We start from the raw sequence: 27,834 nt of genomic DNA on the forward strand, positions 1-27,834 counted from the left end.
TTTTGGAGAACAAATTGTTGGATAAAGCTAAGATAAGAACAAGAGTACTTATAGAAGACTCTACTTAACCGTATATTATCAAATAATTTGATAAACATGGATAATCTATACTATTAAAAAAAGCGTAAACACACATTTCTTTGTTGCCTAAGATGTCAGCGATTGCAGCACATTTTTGAATAATTCTTTTTTTAATAAAAAGCCCTACACTTACGTCACGCTTTAGGCCATTAAACTTAGGGGGTAAATGTTTTGAATACAAACCCTAATGCGGGAAAGAGACTATAAGTTGTTGCAACATCAAGGAAGCAAGATTGCCAAAGTTTGTCATGTAATGTGATTTTGACATTTGCTATTGATATTTTGACAAATGTAAAAATAAAATTTTCATAATTTCACGCGGATGAAGCCGCACGGGAACAGCTAGTTTAAAATAAAATTAATATTGTACCGCAGACTTGGATAATGTGACAAAAATCTAGATAGACTTGTAAAACATTTTAATTAAGTTAAGCATTATACTTTTGTTTAATTTTAATTTCCACGTCCAACTTTGCTGTATCTATACAAGTAATCGGTGATCTTTGGAAAAATATCTTTACTCGTGAGTTTACTCCACGGTACATCGAAATGGTTCCAAAGCGGATCTTCCACCACAACATGCTCTATTACATTCGGCAATTGATTCACTAACCATTCATTATCCGGAGGTACAGATAAGAAATCATTTCTTCCACTTATAACAACAGTTGGATTCGTCGTCGCGCTAAGATTGTAAGCAGGAGGTGTACTCGAATTGTATACTTCTTCGTTAATATCCTGGCCATAATCAAACTTTTGAAAATCATCAACGTTCTGCGCTTGATTGTACCATAGCATATTTTTAACTGAAGTACCAGCTGGAAAATGTCCAAAAAGAACTCGAATTGTCTCCGTTTCGATTGAATCAGGATGAGGAGAGTCAAATTTGCTCAAAAAGTCTCTGCAAGTCGTATCAGCTGTGATATTGTCCTTGCATATAAATGAACCAAGTTGTTGAATGATACCACCCCATGGTATAGCTTCATAAATACCTACTTCAATTAAGAAAGATGCACCTACCTGATAAATTGAAGTTAATAACCTAAAAGGAATGGACTTTGTGTAAGTTAATCTTGAACCGGGCGCTAAAAAGATAACAACTTGTACTCTTCCACAGTAGCTCTGCTGTTCTGAACACATTATGAAATAGATAGAACTACCTTGAGAGTATCCGACGTAGTTAATTGTATCGCTCGATGTATAGTTCGTTATGTAGTCAATCATAGCTGGAACATCATGGCGACCCATTTCGTCAATTGTGAAATTCCAAAATTCGATCGAATTAGGATTTAAATATGTATGTCTTTTACCATAATAATTTCCTCGAACATTTCCTACCCATAAATCGTAACATTCGTCCGAAATGAGATACGCCAATCCTGCGCCAGGCCCTGAATCCATCCAGAGATCTGAACTCATGAACAGACCATGCATCAATAGAACTGGAGGCTTCCGTAATGGTCCTTGACAATTTCTGCCATGGATTATCCTAAATATTGTTAGAATATATCCATCTTCAGTAGTTACCGTGTGTTCTTCCGCGGTATATCCATATTCTGTTGCCAATTCGGTGAAATTTAACTGAGAATCCAATGGATATCCATTTAATACTTTAAATTGTCTCACAATATCCAATTTAGCGGAAATCAGATTTGCATTGAACAAATAGAAAAGTGAGAACGTATAAAAGAGGAACACGTCCTTCTTCGAAAACATTTTTCCGAGCTCTAATGATACCGGTGAATGCCATTTTAAAGGAATTCAATTATCTAATTGTTTTATTGCACTGTCTATACTAAATAACTATTTACGTTCGTTATCCAGTTGTTTTACTGATAAACTAGAATTATTAATTACATCAATACATTCATTTAAATAGATTTTGACTGACTGATCGCAACACTTTACGGTCTACGGTAATTACAACAGGTGACATGCGCACCACGTAATCATTTTATTACAACCCATTATGATTACATTTTTAGATGTTTGTTTCCTCGAAGCCCCTGTTCATATTGTTGAACTTCAACCGTTCAGGTTAATTATATAGATTTCCGTTAACAATCTTTCGATGACTACTATATATATTTCCTATTTATTTGGTAGTGTCAGATTTCCCAAACAAGCCCCATTTCGCAACCTTATCTGGATGAGGTCAAGTTGATTCCGATTAATATTGTCGCAGCGGCAATACTTTGTTATAAGTAACAAACGCAATAAGTAGATAACAAAAGTATTTATGAGAAATAATATTCTAACTGTCACTCAATGTTAATCTTGTGTAGCAATAAGAAGTACAGAACAGAACGCAATTATCCCAACAAAATAACTGAGCTTTTACGCTTTAATGGCAGAAGCTTTCCTTCAATTTTACATTTATATCTAGCACAAGCATTGTCTATAAGTTTCATAGCACTTTATACGCCTTTAAATTAAGTAGAAGCTACAGCATTTGAAGTGGAATTGTCAGAATTTAGCAGCATTTTCAATAAGCAAAAAGTTAATTGACCAATTACATAGTTTCCGTGAAATTACACAGTTTATACTTGTATCATCGTTGGCTGTCGAAGGTGTTGCGACAGTGTAAACCCAAAGTTATATCATCAAGTAAGCGTGTCAAGATGCATCGCAATTGTTACAGGAAGGGGCAATTTGTCCCGACCACCGATTCATTATTCCATTTAATTTCGTAAGTAGAACAACGACCCGAGAACTACGACAATCTCTTGAATATAATTTCCATTGTTTGTAGCCCCCTATTATATACAAAATATATCGCTCATATAAATGTATGAATCAGATATACGTCATATGAAATCAATCTTGTAAACATGCATATGTAAGTATATGTCTAAACACAATCTTTTATCAATACTATTTCATAAATAAATTTTCGATGTCTGTAGGAATATCGAGAAAACTGAAATTTTTAAATACAATATGCACTTAAATACTCTTTTTGTATTGTAATAAATTCTACTGTTTCTTTTTCTTCTCGTTTATACTAACATAAAAATATTTTTATCATTACAACTGCCTCTTAAACATATATAGCAGTTGTATCTCACGGTCACAGCAACAAAGTGTGAACACTTGTGATGATTGGCCATCAGTCAGTAACAGAATAAACATCCCACCGTTATTGAATCGTTCATGAACTCTATTCGTTTATCAAATTGCAGTTTGTTGTGTCAATGTAGAAAATAACCGGTGATTTCCACAATGGTAAAACCTAAAGAATATTTACAATGCTTTTTCTTTCCATACATTTCTTGTAAGAAAACGATGGGAAAAGGAAATGGAATTGACGGCAGGGGAGACGCATATCAAGGGGAAATATCCCCTTTATGTACGTCTCTTCCACCATCGATTAAGGGTAGGAAATGCACCTGAAATTTCGGATGTCTATTAGCAGCGGTCGCTTCGCCTTTTTGGCAGACTTAGGCGGCATGGCATGGCTTACGAAAAAAAAATAACCATTTCTTATATTTAGAGTCTTTATACCATAATTTTCTTCAAAATTGAGATAAATAGGTGAGTAATCTATCTAAGAATACTTTACCATAAATTAAAAAGCGCTGTAAATCGCTTTGCGACAGTCTTGTACGCCTTTGTCTGCAACATGTTCAACATAGACCCTCCTCTATTCCCTCCATAGTTTCGTATACATGAAGCTACTAAAAAAACTTTAGTAACCGTTAATTTGTCAAATAAAATTTCTTCCTTTTTTATTACTAAAATTATATACACGTTTCTTCGGCAGTAGGCTTTTATGTACTAGTTTGTTGAATGGTTATTTCTCAAAGTGCGGAAATGCTAATAATTTGTTAAACGATTTTTTGCCGTTTGTTTGTTATAAAGATGTTAATTGTGGATTGTAATTACGAATAAACGTAAGAAAAAAAAACACTTAATATCACGAAATACATAAATCGTAAAACAATGATAACCCATTTAAACCAATACTCTGGAAAAAAATAAGTCAGTGATAAGACGAGTTGACCCAGAGCGAAAGATCAGTTGACAACTGGGCATTGACGCGGGCGGACGTCTGTTACCAGACACGTTCAGATATTAGTGTAACATGAAACTAGTGTAAGATTAAAAAAAATGGAACATCAGAATTTGGAGAAAATGACGTCAACCAGTCTAATGCTGCCGAGAGAGAATGGGGAGAAGGGGGAGAAGATAGTTATTATTACTCCAAACAATGGCGTGGGGAAGATACTGATCAGAGAGGACACAGCTCTAGGCAACTTGCCGGGATGTTCAGGATGGTCGCGTGCGCATTTCAACTGCTCCGGTGTTAAAAAACAGTGGTCGGTGTTATGCTGGGGTCAACAGTCAGACAAAAGATATTACTTCTGTAAGTATCTACTACCTACAACGCATTTAGAACATTTAATTTTGTAAAACTACCTGGATGTTGCTGTTACAACTATATACAGGGTCAAATTTTTGGTTACTATTTTTATTAAATAATTTAAAATGTATCTAACTTTTAAACTCCCCTGAGTTTCCACTGTTGAAACACTTGTATAAAAACATGTTCTGATCTAACTTGTTATTTTTTAAAAATTCAAGCCATCATCGCAGTAACTCTGATGATTATATCATTTAAGCTAATGCTCTTGTTCCTCGAACTTTCTATAAGAGATCGTTTTTCCCCTTATCATAATGGGGCAGATAACCCTACACTCGTAGAGCATAGAATGTAAAAAATTAATAGTACGTAATATAGAGATATTATAAGTAAATATGGAGATACTATGTTCAAATGATCGTAACACACTTTATAATACGGCTTCGAACCCCTGACCATCAGGTAACTTAACTACAGAGGTGAGTTCTATTAAAAATTAAAAACATCTGTTTCATGTAATATACAAGTTTTAGATTTAAGAACTTTATCCAAAATTAGATGTTTTTTCCAAAAAAATACTTGCAAAAAACATTTATGAAAGGTCGCTCGAGATGCACGAGGTTAAAGGTTAATAAAGCTTTAGGGTTTGTAATTCTTAACGACTATAAGAAGGTAGAGTTTCTAGTGGTTGGTCAATGTGTAATTTTCTTTCTTAATTATGAATACAAACTAGCTTTTGTCAGCGACTTCATTCGCGCGTTCGAGTAGTTTTTTTCTTTCATTCATTACATACAAAAATACAAATCTATCCTTTTTATGTTACATAGTGTTTGTGTTTTTGTGTTAAAGGCGTACAAGCTGATTGCAATAGGTGAAATAAACTAGAAATAGCATTACTGTCTAGTATCCTGTCTTTCCATCTACACCCATTATCTTAAAGTTTAATCTTTCTAAATACTATCTTTTTCTTTATTTAATTAATTATATAAAACCGCTAATGCAACCAAATAACTATTTTTTTTAACAAACTCTTAACGCCTTTTACTCAACTTAACGGCAATTCTGTCTATATTTAGTTTAATTACTTAATTTTACTAGTACTGGGGTTCATTCCACAAACTCTGCTCTTAATAGCTACTTGTTGCCAATTATGGAAGATGTATCTATGACATGGCAACATATCCCAGATAAGTATACAAAAAAGTTTTCACACATTGTCATCAACTTGCCCTTTTCCCTACGGATGGTTAGCACAGTATGTGGTCTTCCGTACATTTCTATCAGCCGTCATTTCTGAATCCACTCCCTTCAAGCATATCCTCTTTCACACAATCCATCCATACTTTCTTCGGTCTTCCTTCTTAACACACAGTATTCTTAAAAAGTTTTCACACATAGAAGTATAAAAAGATTCCTTTGAAAACATGTTAAGGATTATTGTGTTATTTAATACATCTTCAATGGATTGACATTAGTGTACAGATGGTTTATTAAAATTCTTGAATAAACTAAATAGTATCGTTTCAAAGTTTAAACCACCTCCAACATCTAAAGCCCGACATTCGCTTAGTTTTAACTGAAGTGTCGAACTCCGCGTCTGTAGCGGTCTTAAAATGCCAAAGAACATACGTGTAATTTCTTTTATAGTGCTGTGATTTTTCTTTGAAATGTTACGAAAACAAAACTATGTAAAACATCAAGTAACGATAACTGTTTTAAAATGTATGAGGTGCAATGCTTGGGTATCTAAAGCGATCGAATGGAGGTCGAATGACTTACCTCGCTTTATTAAACCTTAACGTGTAAAAACATGTTTGTTTTACATTTTTGGATTAATGACCAAATCATGTCTACTATAGAATGTACAAGTTTCAAATTGATTAAATAATTATTACTTTACTTAAGACAAAATTACTCAACAAGTAGACCAGAACATTTTATAGTTAGAAAATTCGAATAGGCGCGAAATTTTCATAATAGCAGTTTCTTGTAACCACTCCATTTAAATACTAAGAGCGCGCGCACCGTTGACTAAACTATCTTACAACGTAGTTGCGCTTTGATTCCTATGAGCTTATATGGGAGTGCGCACACTACTCGATTTTGTGCAACTAAACAGTTGAATTAGCTGCGAAACAATCGACGATGGACAGTTGTGGGATAGTTTAGTCAAGTATGCGCCCGCTCTAAACTAGGATATTGTTTATGATTGACAAATGCTACGTTCAAATTTACAATGACGTGATCGGATGTCCGTTTATTATTAGGCTATTGACGTTTCAATATCCAGTCCTATTTTAATACATTCTCTAGGGTTGTAACAATGAGGTGACAAGGAGTTAACACAAAACATAGAATAATTCATGGTCACCTTGAGAAACATGATATAGCACGTCTAGTAGCTCTGATATTTCTCTATTTACAGCGCCCATTGACTGGAAAATAATTACGTTTGCATATCACAGAACTTGAGTGATCAACACGCCTTAAAATCATCTCTTATTAACGATAATTACTCGTATAACGTAGTTTTAGAAAATCTTCCCATTTCCTTTAATTTATAAACTAAACTGACATCTGTGTAACCAAAACGTTAAAAGTACGTGATTAACAATTCTTGAATCGCAACAAATCTATACTATTATAATAAAGCGTAAACACAATAATTATTTTTTTAATAAAAAGCCCTACACTTACGTCACGATTTAGGCTATATGTTTTCATGTCATTAAACTTAGGAGGTAAATATTTTGGACAAAAAGCCTGATGTGGGAAAGAGACGATAAGTTGCTGCCACCATCAAGGAAGCAAGGTTGTCACAATGTCATGTCATTTTGACATTTGCAATTGATAATTTGACAAATGTAAGCAAAAAAATAAAATTTTCATAATTTCATGCGGATGAAGCAGCACTGGAACAGTTAGTATTAAATATAAATAAGAATCCTGCGTTAGAAACAAGTGGTTATATTTGTAATAAATTCTGTATATTGCTGTGATCATGCAGTTAATTCGCTTTTACTATCAATACGTTGTAAAAAACGTCTTTATTAGGTTCAAACTGCTAAAATTAGGCATAGTGATATGACAAGATTCATTGACCTTCGAAACATCACAAATTCATTAGATTCGTGATCTATTCTTCGTATTATGCGGGTGTACATCTTGCATTTTAATTGATTTTTCGCTCAAACATAAAATCGTTCACTCAATATTTATCGTAAGACAGGTTTTCGTGCGCACGCGTCGATTTGGTATTCACTATGTAATGTTACGTAAGTGATAAATTCACAATATTGTACACGCTTTTTAACGTAAGTAAAAATTTTAAGATGTTATAAGTTTTGCAGAGACATTTCTTATAGTATCTATTTTTTTTTTTTTTTTTTTTTTTTTTTTTTTTTTTTTTTTTTTTTTTTTTTTTTTTCCTCCTCACTTTCTTCCACCGGGAGGGATCGCTTTCGGTATACTATCCCTCAGGGTGTTTTAAGATGTAGACGATTCAGACATAAGAGTAAGTACAGAAGTCAAATAAGAACTGATATGAAGTATCACTAAAAGTAGAAAACACTTATATAAAAATAAATAAAATATGTTACAATAATGAGTATTAACAAAGATTATAATTAAGACCTTATATTAAGTTGTACTATGCCTACTTCAAATCAACTGGGTTACTTTTTTGATTACCAAAGTGAACTAAAAATGTAAAGAATTGACGCAACTTCAACACCTGAAGAGGTTTTGTTTCGAAATTCACTTTTAATTTATTTAATTTTGACCTGAAAGTCTATTGGATAACTAAAAGTTTGCAAACTCGGATAATTCAATCAACTACAGATCATCAATTCTACGCACGTGTTTTATAGATTCATGACGCTTCATGTAAATTTTATTTAAATGCTTTATAAATAACCGACGATAAATTCTGGTAACCGTTTACTCAGTGTCAATTGACCAATTAGCTTTAGTTAATGGATTATTTCTAAAATATATAAGCAATAAATTACACATTGCTTAATTAACTCGTAATTGTAAGGTTTATGAAAATATTTCAATACATCTGTAGCGAAACATTCTATAAAATTTATTGATGTCTTATAAAGAACACCTTGTAATTTTATTTAGATAATTTTGTGATATTAAAATTATTATTTGTCACGAACAGAATGGAAAAAGCAATTTCCCTCTAATATAAAATAACCTCTCATGCGTATAAACAACTGAAGAGGAGGTTTAATTAAAAAAAAATAAAACAAAAAATGGGACCCACCTGCCAGCATAACCTTTCGGATAAAAAAAGAAATAATCAAAAACGGTCTAGCGGCGGAGTTATGCTGTAAAACACATAAAAAACATACAGACGAATTGAGTACCTCCTTCTTTTGGGAAGTCGGTTAAAAGAAAACATTATTGAAATACTATTAAATACTTACTAATCCTTAGTATTTATCTGTCTTTTATTTTCCTGTAAGTATTCATTCGTCTAGGACTTGGTGATATATTATTTATTAACGAAACACATTTGTCCGACATGCTTGGTGATCACATGGTCAAGGTTGACATTAACCGTGGGTTTCTATTGCCTTCAACGTATTTATTGTTATCTCAGATCTTTCAATGAGGGCTGAGAGGGAAGACACTATTTTCATAAATAGTGTTGCATGAAAGTGTCAATGTAAGCCCACACTTAGATGTTATCTTCGTAAGCGAAGTGACGTAGTTTACATGATGTAATATTTCAGCTGAAGGTAACTTAAAATGTTACTTAATTATTGGATATAACACGTAGATGTTTCGTTCTGACATAAAATCGCCTTAGATGTTAACAGTTATTTCTATTTCTACTATTAGTTCCTATCCTTACCGCAATAATCAGCGCCAAAATGGCGAAAATCAAATAGGGACAAAATAACACGACTCATAGCCTACAGTCGGAATGAAATTTTGAAAGATTGTTCTTCTTGTACTGAACATTTGTTTATAATTAACACACGGGTAACTTACTAGCATATCGGTTTGCTATTATAAGAATACTGGCTTTCGCCCGCGATTTCATCCGAGTGGAGTTAAAAAAACAAAAGTGAGTAGTCTATATGTTCTTCCAGACTATCCTCTACGTCCATATCAGATTTCATTATTTATTTTTTATTTATTTATTATAATTTTACAGATATACATCCATTATTTTGTTTGTAAAATTTGACTTAGTCTAAGTTAGTATTGTACATTTAAAATACATTAACATCCATTCAGACGTTTAGGCTACAAACCCTAACAAACATGCATCCATCTAAATTTTCGCATTTATAATATTAGTAAGATTAAAAACTTACCTATAGAATGAAATAAATTATTTAAACTTAAAATTGACTAATATTTAACTAATAACATCATTAAATTTCTTATCTCCGTACACGTCAAACATATATTATCACGTATTTGTTAAAATTAAACCCAACTTTGTCAAGGCTAAGACTCTGTTCAATGAACTTCGATAACTATTGCCTCTTTAGATTACCACTTAACAAAGTTATACTACTCAATGTCAACGACTTTGTTCGTGTGTGATAGAAACGTGGGTAGTTAAAGAACTAATATTTTTTTCATTTACAATGAAATATCGACAACAAATTGTAATTTGGGTAGTAGGGTAGTAACAATTACAAAATTTGTGCGAATGCAACCTACCGCACACATTTTGTAGTTGATAATCTTTATTTTAGGTTACCTTTTGTAACATTCGTGCAATAAGTGTTAAATAAATAAATAAACAGTGATTAAATTATTTAGGCCGTTAAGGGTGAGTTGCACCATATCGCCGGTTACCGTTAAAGTTAAAATTATTTGAAATGGTAATATTTGGAATAATCTTAAAATTTACTAAGGATGAGTTACATTAACTAACTATAAACCTTAACCAGCACATTCCCGATGGTTACGTCTTCGGATGTTCATGATATTCGCTACACCAGTTTTGCGCTGGTCAAAATGACGTCATATTTGACACTAATCATAACCGCCCGATTTTGGGCGGTTATAGTTAGCGTTACGGTTAGTGTCAGATCGGTAGTGTCAACTGTCACAAGCTCTTATCTTCAAAAGCACAAATAATGGAAAAAGTAATGGAAAAAGAAAATATCTACTATTATCCTATACGTAATCCAGAAGAATAAAGTCTTGCGTGCTCGGAAATAATGGATTTCCAAGATGGAACTCGAAATTTGGCCAAACATTCAGTTTGGACAAATTTCGAGTGTCTAAGGCCATAGCAACAGCGCTTGTCCCTTTTCTCTTATTTAAAAAAATGTCCTCTATAAAAGGTCAATTTATAATATGCATTGACAGGACAATTTATAATATGGAAAATAAATAAGATGCATTTATATTTGTATAATTTTATTGCTTCATTTTTGCTACATATTTGAGTAGTAAAGTAAATACAGTTTCAATAATGGCCCAAACTAGTTTATTTTCACAAGAGTTTGCCATTTTCTCCATCTTCGTGGGCAAAAAGTTTATTTCACTATAAAATACCATGCGTATGATACATAAATATAATCGGCGAAACATGAATTTCCAAACATTTTAATTTACGTAAATGTCATTCTTGACATCAACTTGACACTTTAGTGACATTCAGGTTTAAATGTTTCCATTGTAAAAACGAAAAACACATAAAACCTCTGTGAGAATATGTTTTTGCACTTGTAACCCTATTATAACTTTTACGATAACCAGCGATTTGATGCAACTCACCCTAAGTGTCTATCATAGACATTCAATATGTAACACCGACATGGAATTAAAAATACTGTAAGAAAATGCATTTGATTTACATTATTTGACCGACTTCCCAAAAGAAGGAGATACTCAATGCCTGCATGTTTTTTTTTAATACATTGTAGTCGTTATGAAGTGTTTTATAATATTTGCAGTCACACAGATTGATTTGACCATTGGTTTAAATTTAATTCTTGGTTCATTTTTAATGGGAAAAGAAAGTAAGTACTGTACTCAGAAATTATTTAAAACACTAACAGCCTTACAAATAAACGCGGCATAAAGTTAAACTTAAGAAGAAACTGAGTATAAGCAACATTTTTACTAATATTTGCTTATACTCAATTAATTACTAAGTTTAACTTTATACCGCGTTTATTTGTAAGGCTGTTAATTTATTTCAAACTAGCTGTTCCCATGCGACTTTATCCGCTTAAAATTATAAATATATCATTTTATTGATTAAATTTGTCAAATTATCAATTGCAAATGTCAAAATGCCATGACATGATGTCATACCATGGCAACCTTGATGTTGGCAACAACTTATGGTCTCTTTCCCACATGGTTTTTAGACAAAATATTTGCAAATAAAAACGGACAAAATGGAAATGGCATATTAACATATAATGATCATTCTACAAGGAAAAAATCAAGTAATCTGTGAAATCATTCTGTCATTAGATTTTGAAATCTTGCATTACAATTTATAATTGTTTTAATGATTCTGAACTAATTTAATTTATACCACATCTAGTTCTTAATAACTTCACCAACGCCGCTTAAGGTAACAAACAATTAATTGCGTGTTTTACTGCACTTGATTAGTATGCTTTAAGTTATTTTTTTATTTTTCAAGTTAATCCTGCGCATATTCAGAATTATTACTAAATAGCTTTGTTATTTATTTATGACAAATATTTACCTTAACATAACTGTGTTTTAAGAAAGACATAAATAACAACTGGTAAACAATTCATAATATTATAATAAACAAAAGTGAAAATCAATAATTTTTTGTGATAATATTACAATATATTATTTCGATTTTGATTGCTTTTCATCTTCATTCAATTATAAGAACTTAAGACCATAGATAAAATAAAAGCCTCATCAGAACTTTCAATAAGCTACTAATTTTTTTTGTTTACGACTGTATATTAACAAGGCGGTTGATTAAAAATGTAGTTAACGAAGTACAAGATTAGGTCGTAAAATAATAAGGTAAACTTTTTCGAAGGTTCTACGAAGCTCTTTGGCTTGCGTTACTAAGTAATCTTTAACTCTCGTATGTTAAATATTTAGTAAGATATTAGAAATCTATATTTTCTTATGTTTTCTTCTTCTCTTGTCTGTACTATTATAATAAAGCATAAACATACACTTCTTTGTTGCCCAAGATCTCAGCAATTACAGCATATTTTTGAATAATTCTTTTTTTAATAAAAAGCCCTACACTTACGTCAGGCTTTATGCTATATATTTAACGCCATTAAACTTAGTGGGTAAATAAATTGAATAAAAACCCTAATGTGGAAAGGGATTATAGGCTATAAGCTGCCAACATAAAAGAAGTAAGATTACCACGGTTTGCCATCAAGATATTTTGACATTTGCAATTCCTAATTTGACAAATGTAAACAATAAAATAAAACGTTAAGTCATACGGATAAAGCCGCACGGGAACAGCTAGTAATGTAATAAAGTGTAAACACACACTATTTCGTGGCGTAGGATATCAAACACAGCATGATTTGAATAATCCTATCTTTAATAAAAAGCCCTACACTTACGACACGCTTTAGGCTATATATTTTCACCCTATTAAACTTAGGGGGTAAATGAATTGGAAAAAACCTTCATGTGGGAGAGGAACCATAAACTACAAGCTGCCAACATTTAGGAAGCAATGTTATTATGGTAACGGCAATTTTGACATATAACCAATGTAAACAATAAAATAATGTTTTTAATTCTATGCGAATGAAGCCACATGGAAACAACTAGTTTAAGATACATGGAGTAATACATCATCAGTACCGAAAACCTTGTAACTTATATTAGTCACTTAATGTCGGACATGGCTCTAAAGTATTGATTGAACCTCTGAGATTTTTACTCTTTTGCGTTGACTACAACTATTTTATCATCCCTTAATTAGTCGTAAGGAGATGAGGAAATACAAGAAAAAACAAACATCTCAGCAAACCAATGATTGCTAATGAAAATAAAATTATAGGAACTTGCATTCACAACTATATGTTTAGCCCCAGTGGTAGAGAAAGTAAGGAGTAAAAGGTTAGCATGGTATGGGCATGTTATTAGGAGAGATGAATCGCATGTTACAAAGATAACGTTAGTTATGAGTGTGGAAGGGTACATCGGTAGAGGTAGACCTAGAAAGTGATGGATGGATTGCATAAAAGGTGACATCATCAAAAAAAGACTGATGACTGAGATGACGTATGATAGAGTTATTCGAAGGACAAAAACCTGTTGCGCCGACCCTACGGGAGTAGGATAAATAGGATGATTATGATGATGATGATGATGATGATGATACACAACTACATATATGTATGAACTTCTATATCTATATTTCTATTCTAATATTATAACGAGGAAAGATTTGTATTATTGTATGTATTGAAATTGAAAATTACTTGAGCAATGTCAAAAAAATCTTTCACAATAAATGGCTACGTCACCGAGTATCATAAGTCTTTACAATTTTTATTACCGCGTGGACGAAGACGCAAGCAACGGCTAGTATAAAGTGATACTGCAATGTATTTTCGTACTCGCTTTTTTACAGTTCATATGATAAAGCCCTTTTTCGTATCCTTTTCTATACAATTTGTTAGTCAAGTTCGTAGTTGACACATTGTTTTATTCTATTCTATTTCTTGTTTATGGCTCTGCCACAGCGGATTGGGCCAGTGTCAAGTAAACATTGTTTTTAGATCGAAACAATTAAATTGCATGTTACCATATTTTTATCACACATTCAAATCATGAACATTCGTAGAGCGATAACTTTTATTCTATAAAACAATTTTAAAGCCACATCGTATGTTCAAGTTATCAGTTATTTTTATCTGTTGTTTACAAACATTTTTTGCCAGTATTAATAATTATTGAATAAGAAAAGCTACGTACTAATAAACGAACTAATACAGCATTGTTAAATAGTCGCTAAGTGTACCCTTCAGTAATGTTTTAGTACGGAAAATCTATACCAGTAAGACCTTAAGGACGTACAGAATTAGTAATTTTGTTATTGCAAATATTTTTTCTGGACTGGTATTAGGTCAGAAATTGTCATTAAGACATCTAACAAAATTATTTTGTACATGTTTCGTAAATGGAAACGGTAAATGTGACATGTTTTGTTACAGTATTGGTACTCCTGTCTGCCACGTTCGCGCTGAGTCTCATCGGTACAATATTCTTTTGCTTCACGAATACAATCAATGACGCTATATTATCTGTAAGTATTTTAGTATAAAAAAAATTAAAAAATAACTTAAGATCTTTACAATAAATCAAGTAAAAAATATTATAGAAGATTTATGTTAAAATAGTAGGTTATTTCTTTCTTTATCTATCACACTTTTCAGTTTTTCATAATTATTATTTTTTTAAAACTTACTACTTGCTTCTTACTATCTTACTTCCGTACTTTACTAATGGATGGATGATTGTAAGAGTTTATGGTTCAAACTAATTAACGGATCTCGATGAAATTTGGCATTGATGGAGTGGATACTCTGGAAGAATACATAGGCTACCTACTTTTGTTTTTTTTTTAATTACACGCGGTCAGAACGCGAGCGAAAGTTATTATCTAATAATGTATTTCACCTGAATCACACCAGATTGCTAATTTGATCCTTATTCCTCAGAACATGGTGATAAGGAACAACAGCGTCGCATATGACATGTGGCGACGACCTTCCGTACAGCCCTTGATGAAGGTCTACCTCTTTAACTACACCAATTGGGAAGATGTCAAAGAAAGGAGAGCGAAACGACTGCATGTGGAGGAAGTCGGCCCTTATGTGTACTCGTAAGTGTGTATTATAGAGAGGAAAGATTTGTATTTTTGTATATATTGAAATAACTTGAAAAATACTGGGCCAATTTCAAATTGTTTATCACCATTAGAAAGCTACGTTATCGCTGATTAACATAAGCTATTTTACTATTTATTTTTTCATTCCAAGTGGACGAAGTCGCGAGCAACAGCTAGTTATTTATAATTGTAAATTTGTGTCCGTATACCAAGAGACCTTAACCTACCCTGTGCTGAAGATTTTGGATTGGTCGATTGCATATATTAGTTACCTTTGAATTTCTTCTCACATAATAAATATGTATTAAATATTTACGTACTATTTATTGTAAAGGCAACACTGTTTTATGATATGTTAACCTGTTTTTGATAATACGTTTTATCATGTTATGAATATTCTCCGCAAATTGCTGTATTTTAGCATTTTTATCAACAACCTTATTGATAACAAGAAATACGCAATTTAACCCTCAGTTCTTTTAAATGAGTTTTATGTTTATTTAAGTAATTGAAATCACCAATGAAAAAAACAATTAATTATCGATGTATCAAGTCACAAAAGTCAATGAAAGAATAATAAAAATCGCGGTATCGGAACATTAAAAAAACAATTATTTAAAATCAGACTAATATTGGTTCCTTGCCAAATCTATATTTTGCCTAAAACTCTAAAGACTAAAAAAAGAAAAAGAAAACTCTAAAGACTACTAATCTATGACACCTTAAACATCTGTCAAACTGTGCCACGGCAGTTAATATGTTACGTTACGGGAGGCTGCAATGGGAACATATATAGGGGTTGTGCCATAATCGCCACGCTTGATATTCGGGTTGGTGATCCCAATATTTCCACCACAGCCATAGAAAGCTGCTTCTTATATAAACATCGACAAAGACGAGACTATCTCGCTAACTTCAATCAACGATAGTATGACGATAGTTTGCGTCGATATTTATTGCAGTCGTAATCTATGTAATTTTGGTTAGTTTCATAACAACAAGAGAACCGATATTACTTTCTTATCTACGAGTATTTTATTAGAATCGCCACCGCATACCTACTTATAATTTAGCACCACGCGTAGGCACCCAAGGGCACGTTTATATGTGAAAGTATAGAGAAGTAAATTAAAAAAAGAGATAAACTGGTAGTAATTGTTTCAGAACTAGCTAACGCCCTGGTTGATATTTTTAAGACATCCAGAAGGTGCCCCAGTGGAATATAATTTTACGTAATCTTTTGATATTCGCTTAGAAAGTAAACTCTTTAATGTTAATTCGGCCTCTAACTCGGAGTTTCATAACAGCCACGAATGAATAAACAAATGACATATAATGTATATTAGACAATAGTATAAATACAAATAAGTGGGCAAAGAGCGATCATGATAACCTTCTTGCTTTCCTCTCTACGTATGAATTGGATATTATTATAGATGTTCTCCTTTCGCATGACATAATAGATACAAAGTCCAGAAAACTAAAAATACAAAACCAATCACTGGACGAACATTAGAAATTTACTAGTTTTTTTTTTAAAAGAGATTAAAAAGAACTAGTAAGTATCCTTTACTCCGTACCTAGAAAAAAGGTCTTACAAATATACATTATATCTCATCGCTTTGTCATCTCATTTAAGGTGGAATTTCATTGTTTTATTCGATGTGGAATTTGAGTACCACAATAATTGTTTTGCGCGCTAAATGAAGCCAACCGATCATTCATGCTTTATTTTAATTTAAATGAAAGCTACCCAGACAGACAAAAATTGTACAATACGGACCTACTTGTCTGATTTTCATTAAAAATTGGACTATATTTTGGTATGCATTAACTTTGGAATAAAAAAAGTATTTTGACTGCTACTTCCCTTACTAATTAGTGAGGCCAATGGGCCTGAACCCCCTTCCCGTTTGTCATCAGCTGGTGACGTCCATGATTGAATACTTACAAATATATTCAAGTGGGCTGGTAGGCTAGTATTATTGGAGTAAGTCCGTTTAAAATAATTGCTCGTGAGGACTGACCTTGTGTTACTTGTATTTTGCGATTATAACATTAATTGGTAGTCGAAGGGAATATCCATATTTGTACTGCATTTAGATTCACACTCGTGTTGTCCATTACGTGTCAATATATTCCGTATAAGTCTAATAAAAAAGTCGTAAATATTTTTTACTTTAAAGCCTTGATCTAATACTCATATAAGCAGAGTGTTACATTCTGAATTCAACGTTTTAAATATCACTTCTAGTAATATAAATACAAACTGACTATTTAAAAACCGAAAAAAAATAATATCGAATGAAATTCTATGCATAGTTTTATAACCTATATCAGGAGAACAAAAGTGAGGCAAACGGTCTCCGAAAGTTGTTTGTTGGGATAAATTCCCTCAGTTTACAAAACAAGATGATATTTCGAAAATCGACTATATATGACATTAAATTTGCAACACACTCCATCTTTGCCAAAATGCATCATTTAAATAAGAAACCCATACTTTATTACCCCGATAACTATGATTGAAACGCCCTTACACGTCAATATTAATCAACTCTTTCAGGCTACAAGAGATCACAGATGAACGATTACAAACACAAAGCTCGACGAATGTTACAACGTATTTTGTATGTGTGAATGGTTTAACGGAGTAGTGGTGGAGTGTATAAATTGTAGTTAAACTTTACCAATGTTTCTATTCGCAGGCAACAGTTGGAGCGTGTTAAAATAAAATTTGACAAGGACAAGCTAAGCTACAACGAGAGGAATGACTTCAGGTTCTTGCCTGATGAGTCCAAAGGCGCTCACTTCGACCAGGTCAATGTGCCCAATCTACCACTTCTTGTAAGTATTCCTTAACAGTATTTTAACATTTCTTAAGATTGCTTTGTGATGATTGACTGTCAGCGAATTTTTAAATTTATAGTTCAATTGACATAAAGTTTTACTTAAAACAGTCGAACTGTTCAGATAGAACTGGGCGTCCGTACCATGTATTTATTATATATTCACTAGCTTTCGCCTGCGACTATGTCCGCGTGGAATTAAAAAAAAAACAAAACGAAGTAGCCTGTGTGTTCTTCCAGACTATACTCTACATCCTTAACAAATTTCATCGGAATCGGTTGAGCCGTTTAGGCAACAAACTCTAACAAACATCCATCCATCCATCCATCCATCCAAACTTTCGTAATTATAATATTAGTATGATTGTTGCGAATAATAATAAAATTATTCTTATTCACAGGGCGTTATTTCGAAAGCAAAGGATATGGAGATAAATCCTTTTGTCCAAATGACTCTCAACACCGCACTCAATTTCGGCAATCATCCTGATGCTTTCGTCAAATTGCCTGTACACAGGTAAGGATAGTTTGCCTTTTAATTTTTTATAACAAAAGGTGGTAAATGAACAAATAGATACCTTGTTTCGCTAATATAGCGAAGTTACTGCTGACTTTAGACCTTTAAAACTTTAATGGACAAATGTTACTGCAAAAACTTTTCTGCAGGCGCTAAAAAATCTCTGTAGGCGCGTTCGTGGTATAAATAAAAAGGAGGGTACAGAGTTTAAAAGTGATATGAATGCTAGTAACCCAATCTTTTATAAACAAAAGTGTTTCCTTGACTGTGACTAATCACTTTAAAACATTTACTAATTGATGGGTGTAGCGTTCGTAATCAACGCGTGCACACATCGCCGGCCTCAATATGTCACTTCGATGCTACAAATCATTGTTTGCGTCTTTAATTTACGATGAGATAAAGTCGCATCTTACTATAGATGAATTGAATGTTTGTTAGGCTTTGTAGCCTAAACAGCTTTAACGGGTTTCAATGAAATTTGGCATAGATTTAAAGGATTATCCGAAAGAACACATAGGCTCATTTTTTTGTTTTTTAATTCTTCGCGGACGGATTTGCGGGCGAAAGCTAGTTGTAAAATAAGTGACTGTTTCAATCTAGCGATACTTCTCAGGTTTCTATGGGGCTATGATGACACCATAATCGATACAGCGAAACCTATCTTGAGCCTGCAAGGGAAGTTAAACTTTAAGAAGTTTGGACTCTTAGTTACTGTAAGTGTTTATCTTTTTAGTTTTATTTAATTGTACAAAATGCTGTCATCCCTTTTATTCGCCTTGAAAAGAATAGAGATAGTGCTATGTTTATGTGCTGGAGCAGAGTAAAATCACAGTGTTACAATACTTGCAGAAAAACGGCACCGTTTCCGAACGTCTCACAATAAACACGGGTGAAATTGACAAGGACAAGATGAATATAATTCAGGAGTTAGATGGAAAAGAGTATTTACCTTACTGGTCGAGCCGTGAATGTAACAGGTATTACACTATTTTTTTTTTTAGAATTACACAAAAATAACAATTGACAAAAGTTAAGTGAGTTCTGATATCTGGAACAATATATGAATTGAGAAAGTGTTGCCAACGTTTAGCCATCACAGATGTTATAATTTAACAAACGCCTATAACTTGATAATACTTTGTAAAAGTACCTACATCTTACTTTAATATAAATGTGAAAGTTTAGATGAATGGATGGATGTTTGTTAGTGTTTGCCGCCTAAACGGCTGAACATATTTTAACGAAATCTGGCATAAATGTATGTCTTGAAAACACACACAAGCCACTTATTTAGTTTTTTATTTCACGCGGACAAAAGCTAGTCGATTATACATTCTAGTGGTAATTTTGACATGATTGTGTTAAGTAGAAAAGAGAGAATGTCCTACGAGGATTGAGGTTAGAAAATATTTTTTAATATACTTCCTAACAAAAATGTAAGTAATTATTCTATTATAAATACATTCGCAGGGACATTGGTAGAGGGCTCTACGCGTTTAATTGAAGTTAGATGAATGGATTCCAACAATGTTTCGTTCAAAGTAAACATATTATAAACGCCATTGAGCGTGTTAACTCAATGAGACTATTTACGATTATTTTAACTATGTATCTATAGTTCGTTAGGTTATCTTGGTTACATGCGACGTCTCTTGATGTCACATTAACAGACTATCATTAAAGTCTGTAAAAATATTAACATATTTTATTATAGTTAGTGTGAGTAGACTGCTGAGTAGTTTAAAGTTTACTAAGGGATTCACTTAGTATAGATTAAACAAATGAAATCTATTAGTTTACTAGGAATAGTTCAAAATGGTGAATATTAGTACAATCCTTTTTACATGCAACTTTTTGTGTTTATATTTGTAGAAAAATATATACCTATCTCAATTTTCATATCGCAATAAGAGGGACAGCAAGACGCCTAATATTTCTGCCAAAAAAACATCTGCCTCTTTTCCTAGCTATTGATAATTTATCGAAAAGTCGTATGATCGATGTTGTTCAAACGATTGCTTATAATTACATACTAGTGTTATCAACAGCACGTGTAGAGAATAAAGTTTTGTCCTAGTCACGCGTGTCGATAAACTTCCTATAAAGCAATAAACGTTTAAGTAATTCAAAGATAGAGGATTACCTATTTCTTTTTTTGGGAATCAATAATCGCAAAAGTTTTTTTTATATAACATAAGGTGGCAAACGAGCAAGCGGCCACCTGAATCCGCCAAAATGGCGAAGCGACCGCTGCCCATAGACATCCGCAATTGCAGATGCGTTGCCTACCCTTATCCGACGGAGGAGGAGACGCACATAAAAAGGATATTTCCCCATCCTATGCATATCCTCCACCGTCAAATCCACTTCCTCTTACCATCCTCTTCTTGTGAGAAAAGGGTGGTAAACAGAAAGGGACTAAAATTAAGCCTCCGGCACCACACTCATCAGACGAAACTCGGAATTGCTTCCATTTGACGCCTGTCTTCTGTGTGGTCGTGGTATTACACCGGGCGTGCCGGCCTATTCGTGCTAAGGTGTTAAAGCGGGCACTACCATTGTTATAAGTTAGTAGTTGTGCTAACTAACCTCAAGGGTTCTATGGATATCACCTGATCAACATAGGGTATTCGATGGCAAGAAATAAAATTAAGGATTTACATGTTAAATAAGTGTAGTGACGAGACAAAGTATATATATAAAAATATAAAAAAACAGCATAAAACTCTTTTAAAGACGGCAAAGTATCTGTGATTTCTCTGGTATTGTGGAAATCTATGGGCGTCGGAACAAGTAATATTAGGCAATCTAATGCACATTAGCTCCCTTCTCCTATAAAAAAAAACTTGGTGAAACTTATTTTATTTTTCAGTATAGAAGCATCCGATGGAACAATCTTCCCACCATCGATGCTGGATCGCAACAAGACTCTGTACGTCTTGTACACCAATCTCTGCAGACGTCTGCCTTTTGTGTACGAAAAGGACGTTGAGGTAGAACAGCTAAAATTTTTTTTTATAAAGCTTAATTAAAACAGGTAAAGATAAAATATAGTTTTTGTTAGTTATAAGTTAAAGTAAATCTCTATTGCCGAAAATTTTATCCTAAAACTATCCATTATTATGAGCACTATACAATGCTTCAAACTCCGAAACCGATGATAGAAAAATATGCCGCATGGATATAACAAAAGATAAACGCCAACAGATAAAAAAACTATGGGACGAACAGGAAATGTCAAATAAAACTATTCTTAGAGCACTTTATCAGTGCTCTAAGCTTTAAGCCAGTTGTTTTAGTCGTTCAGTTACATTGTTGCACTAATGGTAAAAAACAGAAATTCCTAGACTAGCAAAGAATTTTTATTACTGCCACTATACATATTTGTTTACAAAGTGTTAGCAAATTAACAAATAGGACCAAGGGCGTCGCCACTGATGAGAGGCTAGATCTAGGTGGAGCTAGTAATAAAAATTCTTTTTTTTATTTCAAAGGAAATTCTTATCAACATGTACAACCAAAAATGTATTGATAACCTGCCAGTTCGAAGTAGTTTATACTATTATTGGCAACGTGCTTGGCTGGGATATACCAATTGCGAAGTACCAATTTAATCAGACTAATCCAGCGCGTTAACATTTCCCCTTTTCCTTTTAATAACACGATTAATTTAGAAACCTAGCTGAACATTTATCTTACTATACGATAGACCTATTATACAACAGAATACAATCGAATAGCACATATAAAACTGAAGCAAGTTGAGGTGCTAAATAACAATAGGCAAATTTATAAAATTACTTCTTGTCAAGGCAAAATGTTTTAAACAGCACGTGCGTTCAGTAAGAGGAAGTTGATAGCTAACCGATTACAGCACGTTATGTCCGCTTTCGCTCAGTTTATAATCTGTTACAGATAGCGGACGGAGTCCAGCTGATGCGGTACCGGATGCCGTTGGACGTGTTCGACGACCCGGCGCACAACTCTGCCAACCAATGCTTCTGCGAGCTAGACACCGGCGTGTGCCCACCCCGCGGCATTATCAACGTCACTGCTTGCGCTATGGGTAAATATAAGATTCAAGATTTGTAGCAATACTTTGTTAGAGACCGCATGTCTTGTAGGTGTGTCCACTGCTCGTAGATGAAAGTGTAAGCACAATTGTTGCCCGAAATTATACCATCGATAATTTGTACTCTATCGTAGCATCTTGTACCAAATTGTGATCCAGAAACAAAAGCTTGGATATCGTATATGTTCTCGACTGCACATACACTATTTCCTTGCCTGATTAACATATATACACGTAGGGACTAACAGCATCAAGCGACCCTCGGCTGTATTTTTACTGAGTATTGCAGTCTACAGCTAACGTCAATTTTGCACTTCCTAAGCGTATGTTCCAAATGTTTCACAGGTGCACCAGCTCTCGCTTCCTTTCCTCACTTCTACCTGGGTGACCCAATGCTAAGAGAACAAGTGACCGGCCTCAAGCCAAACCCAGAACTCCACAAATCGTACCTGGATATACATCCGACACTCGGCATCGCGCTAAACGGCAAATCAACGTATGTAGCTTCTTTAATTAATTAATATCTTTCGCCCGCAGCTCCGCCCGCGTTGTGTTAAAAAAAAACCAAAGCAAGTAGCCTATGTGCTCTTCCAGACTATGTCATGTACATCTATGCCAAATTTCATCGAGATCCGTTCAACAGTTTTTGTTAAAAACTCTAACAAACATCCATCCATCCATCTAGGCTTTTGCATTTACGATATTAAGTATGAGTTGATTCATTATCCATTGAATCTCTGGATAGCCCGCCGGGACAAAAACACCTGTTCCGTATAGCAAGAGAAAGAGAAAGAAGTGGAAGAGACATAAACAATATTAGATGCATAAAAGACGATGTAGGAAAGGTATTGATGAATGATGATGATATTAAAAAGCGATGGAAGGAATATTTTGAAAAACTGATGAACGAAGAGAATGTTTGGAGTGGGGTGTTGGAAAACATACCTGTTAATATTGGTATGGTGAAAGAGATTAGTGTGGATGAGGTAAAGAAAGCAGTGCAAGGTATGAAGAACGGAAAGGCCGTAGGGCCGGATGGAATACCAGTGGAAGTATGGAAGCTGCTAAAGTCGGATGGATGGGTGTGGCTGACTTTATTCTTCAATAAGTTGTTACAGGAAGAGGTAATCCCAGACGAGTGGTGCGGTAGCGAGCTGGTACCCATTTATAAGAACAAGGGGGATGTGCAGGACTGTAACAACTATAGAGGAATAAAGCTCATGTCACACAGTATGAAAGCTTGGGAAAGAGTGGTAGATGCAAGAATCAGGGAAGAAAGTGAGGTATCTCGGAACCAATTCGGATTTACGCCAGGTCGGGGGACTACGGACGCCATTTTTGCCATTCGCCAGCTGTGCGAAAAATTTAGGCGTGTGCATAAGAACCTGCACATGGTGTTCGTAGACCTCGAAAAGGCGTATGATAGGGTTCCGAGGGATGTTTTGTGGTGGGCTTTGAAAGTAAAAGGAGTGCCTGGGAAATACCTGCAGCTTATTCAGGCCATGTACTGGCGAGCCAGTACATACGTCCGGTCCGCTGCTGGCGATAGTGACAGGTTCGGTGTCTCGGTGGGTTTACACCAGGGGTCGGCTTTAAGCCCGTATCTGTTCCTCCTGGTAATGGATGCTTTGACATCAAACATACAGGAGGAGGCACCCTGGTGTATGCTTTATGCCGATGACATCGTGCTTGTCGGGGAGGATGAATGCGAGGTACAGAGCAGGTTGGAAGAATGGCGGGTTAAATTGGAGGGAGCTGGTCTTAAAATTAGCAGGACTAAAACTGAACATTTGTTTTGCGATTTTGGCGGTCCGACCAGCTTCTCTCCAATCGCCTTAAATGGTGTGCCTCTACCAACCTGCTCCGACTTTAAGTACCTCGGTTCTCTAGTCCAGTCCGACGGTGGCGTTGACCGAGACGTAAAAAGCCGAATAAATGCAGGTTGGATGAAATGGCGACAGGTTACTGGTGTGACTTGTGATCCAAGAATGCCTCTTAGGCTTAAGGGACAGATCTACAAGTCCATCATAAGACCTGTCGTATTGTATGGATCTGAATGTTGGCCCACCAAAGTTGCGGATGAAAAGAGATTGCATGTGGCTGAGATGCGTATGTTAAGATGGATGTGTGGTGTGACAAGAATGGATAAAGTTAAGAATGTGTACATTAGAGGAAGTTTGAAAGTAGCGCCAGTGATGGAGAAATTGAGAAGCAAAAGGTTAGCGTGGTATGGACATGTTATGCGACGAAATGATGGGGACATAAACCAGAAAGTGTTAAGATTGAATGTGGATGGCTACAAAGGAAGAGGAAGACCGAAGAAAGTATGAATGGATTGTGTGAAAGAGGATATGCTTAAGAAAGGAGTGGATTCAGATATGACGGCTGATAGAGATGTATGGAAGAGCAGCACATACTGTGCCGACCCTCCATAAGGGATAAGGGCAAGTGGATGGATGGATTCATTATCCAAAAAATCCAATATGTTATTACAGACTTCAACTCAACATCCAAGTGAGGAAAACTCCGATGTATTCGTCTGTAAATTTCTTGGATGATGGACTTATTCTACCTGTAGCGTGGATTGACATGGTAAGTTCAAGTTACAATTCTCATCCTCATCTTAGCTAAAACGCGTTACCGTGTCATCGTATTTTGAAAAGTAATGCGAGACAAAGACTTACTATGTTTATGACGAAAAAACAAGATGAACAAACGGAAAGGAGAGAATGAGCATGCATGAACAAGAGCAATCAATGTTAATCAATTTTCATTCGAAGAGCAAAAAAAAACATAAAACATCGATCTTCTTATCAAGTCGTTCCCATTGAAATCAATAAAGTTCAATAAAAATGCTTCGAGATCGAATAGCTAATGATCTTATCTGTTTGCAGGGCGTGGATAAATTACCAGAAACTCTTAGATCCCTCGTGTACCATGGCACATACTCGACGGCAGCTGTACAGCTGGGCCTTACAGTGATCTGCATTATTTCCCTAGTAGTATCCGGAATCTGCCTCTTTGTTCTCTTCGTACGTAGAAGACAGAAACCATGTGCAACTGGAAAGCAAATAACAGAATCAGAACTTAAACCTCAATTGTCATGAGAAAGGTCTTTTTTTTAATTAGGTTCATTTTGCATTCGCCGAACATCACTAATCGATCTTTTTTAATTCTTATTTAGTCAATACTATACAACACTAATAGTCTTTTTTCTAATACAAAATAGTATTTTTTAAGTGATTGACAAACATTTAAAGTTGATAGCACTGAAATGAAGCAAAAAAAAATACTTTTGAAAGACTATCAAACATATTGCGCTACCTCGGGGAAGAGATAAAAAATTATAAACGTTATTACACCTCCATAAACCTATAACGAAAATATTAGAATTGAGATTTAAGGATTAATTATTAAAAAATAATTTTCTATCCACATCAAAAACCAGAGCATAAGGTATGCCTGCCTATGATTTAGGGTAGGCCTAGGGGAAGACAGCTACTCATTCCCCCGCCCCCCTTGGCGTCACCCATTAACCAGTGGGATCTACTAACTAGTTCCCTGGGATCCAAAGATCATGACAAACCAGAAATACGATCTAAACCACCTGACACAATAAGTGTCTAAAGCCCGCTACATACGCTCAGTTATATCTCAGATAAATCTAACAAAACTGGCAACTGTTCAGTTTTCAGTTTTGCCCACACACTTTAGATTTATCGAATGATCCGACTATTCAGATGATACCGTCAGTTAAAACCCAGCGTATGTAGGGGGCTTAATATGATTATTATTGATATTATTGAATCTCTCTACATTAACCTATATTTTGAACCAGGTTAATTTAATCTACATAAAAAAACTAAACGCATCTCTTATTTTTATCTAGCAAAGTTAGTCCCAAAAGGAACAATTTATACATTTTTAATTAGCTACGTAATCACTATGCTCTAACATTGCATTCCATTTGTAAATAATTAAATTTAAGTTATTTTAAGATCAAATGTAAGTAGGTAAAAGAAAACAGAAGCAACATGTTGCAGACGGCTAAGATTGAAAGAAAAAAATTCGATTACTTTATTTAGGTTATTTTAAATAATATCGTTATATATACTATTGCAAGATGGAAACATTCATAAACTACTGTATCGAAAAATCCTTTCGCCATTAGAGCAACATTATCACTGAGCAATATAATTTTTATTAACGGGAAAGGTATCAGACATATGTATGTTCTTTGCCATCCAGAAAAAGCTGGGACGTATGTTGGTAGCCATATTATTTAGTTATTAAGACGTTTTTGTATCTTATTATGTTATGTTATACATTAAACTTTAAATTTTCTACATAAGTCTAGATAACCTGAAATTATTCGTTTTACGTATTATTTTTAAGTTAAAATACAAATGAGATTAAAAACTATCATTTACAAAGGTAATATTTACGTTAAATACTAGTTTTTGTCTTCCTATAACTTGTAATATTTAAATACTTTAAAATAAAAAAAATTAACCATAGTGTAATGTAATACCTACTTTTCATATTCAAAACTATTATCTACTTAGATTGGGTTCGTTGTGTTAATCCAAATAAATCAGTGTGATAAAACTACACACCTAATTATTGTATGTTTAGTGTGAAGTAAATAAACGATGTGTGTTGCCAGAAACTTTCTGGATTGTTATCCTTGTTCCGTTAAATAAAACGATTTACAAAGATCTATAGAAAAGAACTATTTATTACTTCTAACTTGTTATAAAAAAATAAACGAGAACTTTGAATAAGGTAACATTGTTTTCTTTGATCCAACTTTCAGTTTAACTGGCCACCTTTATGTCCTACTAACTGTACCCGTGAGGCTTCATCCGCATGAAACTATAAACTATTTATTGTTTCCATTTCGTAAAATTTTCAATTGAAAAAATTCAAGTACTTCAATGAAAACAAAAGCTCTTGATTTTTCAAATCTATTTACTTCCTAAAATTACTAGCGTAAATATATAACCTAAAGCGCATAAGCGTAGGACTTTTGATACTGTGATTGCTCATCATACAAACTGTGTATTTACGCTTCATTAGATTAGTACAGAT

The 27,834-nt window shown here is 34.0% G+C and overlaps 2 protein-coding genes across 2 annotated transcripts; one reads left to right on the forward strand and one right to left on the reverse strand.

The window, feature by feature from the left end:
- Positions 1–534: 534 nt before the first annotated feature.
- LOC106106934 (gastric triacylglycerol lipase-like) lies at positions 535–1,797 on the reverse strand. Its single transcript, XM_013287593.1, has one exon. It carries the CDS (start codon positions 1,795–1,797, stop codon positions 535–537), a length of 1,263 nt encoding a protein of 420 aa, XP_013143047.1.
- A 2,307-nt stretch (positions 1,798–4,104) lies between these two features.
- Positions 4,105–27,547, forward strand: LOC106107289 (lysosome membrane protein 2-like). Its single transcript, XM_013288084.1, has 12 exons — positions 4,105–4,447; positions 14,626–14,717; positions 15,133–15,296; positions 18,011–18,149; positions 18,553–18,668; positions 19,285–19,384; positions 19,521–19,648; positions 21,544–21,664; positions 22,587–22,737; positions 23,089–23,239; positions 25,239–25,335; positions 25,638–27,547. The coding sequence occupies exons 1-12, from the start codon at positions 4,192–4,194 to the stop codon at positions 25,848–25,850; spliced, it is 1,728 nt and encodes a 575-aa protein (XP_013143538.1). The 5' UTR covers positions 4,105–4,191; the 3' UTR covers positions 25,851–27,547.
- Positions 27,548–27,834: the final 287 nt, after the last annotated feature.

This window comes from Papilio polytes, unplaced genomic scaffold (genome assembly GCF_000836215.1).
Source record: "Papilio polytes unplaced genomic scaffold, Ppol_1.0 DF822067.1, whole genome shotgun sequence".
Classification (NCBI taxonomy): Eukaryota; Metazoa; Arthropoda; class Insecta; order Lepidoptera; family Papilionidae; genus Papilio; species Papilio polytes.

Excerpts from the sequence above, each read along its gene's own strand:
- LOC106106934 (XM_013287593.1), bottom strand. The coding sequence starts at position 1,797 with ATGTTTTCGAAGAAGGACGTGTTCCTCTTTTATACGTTCTCACTTTTC.
- LOC106107289 (XM_013288084.1), top strand. The coding sequence starts at position 4,192 with ATGGAACATCAGAATTTGGAGAAAATGACGTCAACCAGTCTAATGCTG. Across the intron at positions 22,738-23,088 it reads CGTCACTGCTTGCGCTATGG|GTGCACCAGCTCTCGCTTCC; the intron begins GTAAATATAAGA and ends AATGTTTCACAG. Across the intron at positions 23,240-25,238 it reads GCGCTAAACGGCAAATCAAC|ACTTCAACTCAACATCCAAG; the intron begins GTATGTAGCTTC and ends ATGTTATTACAG.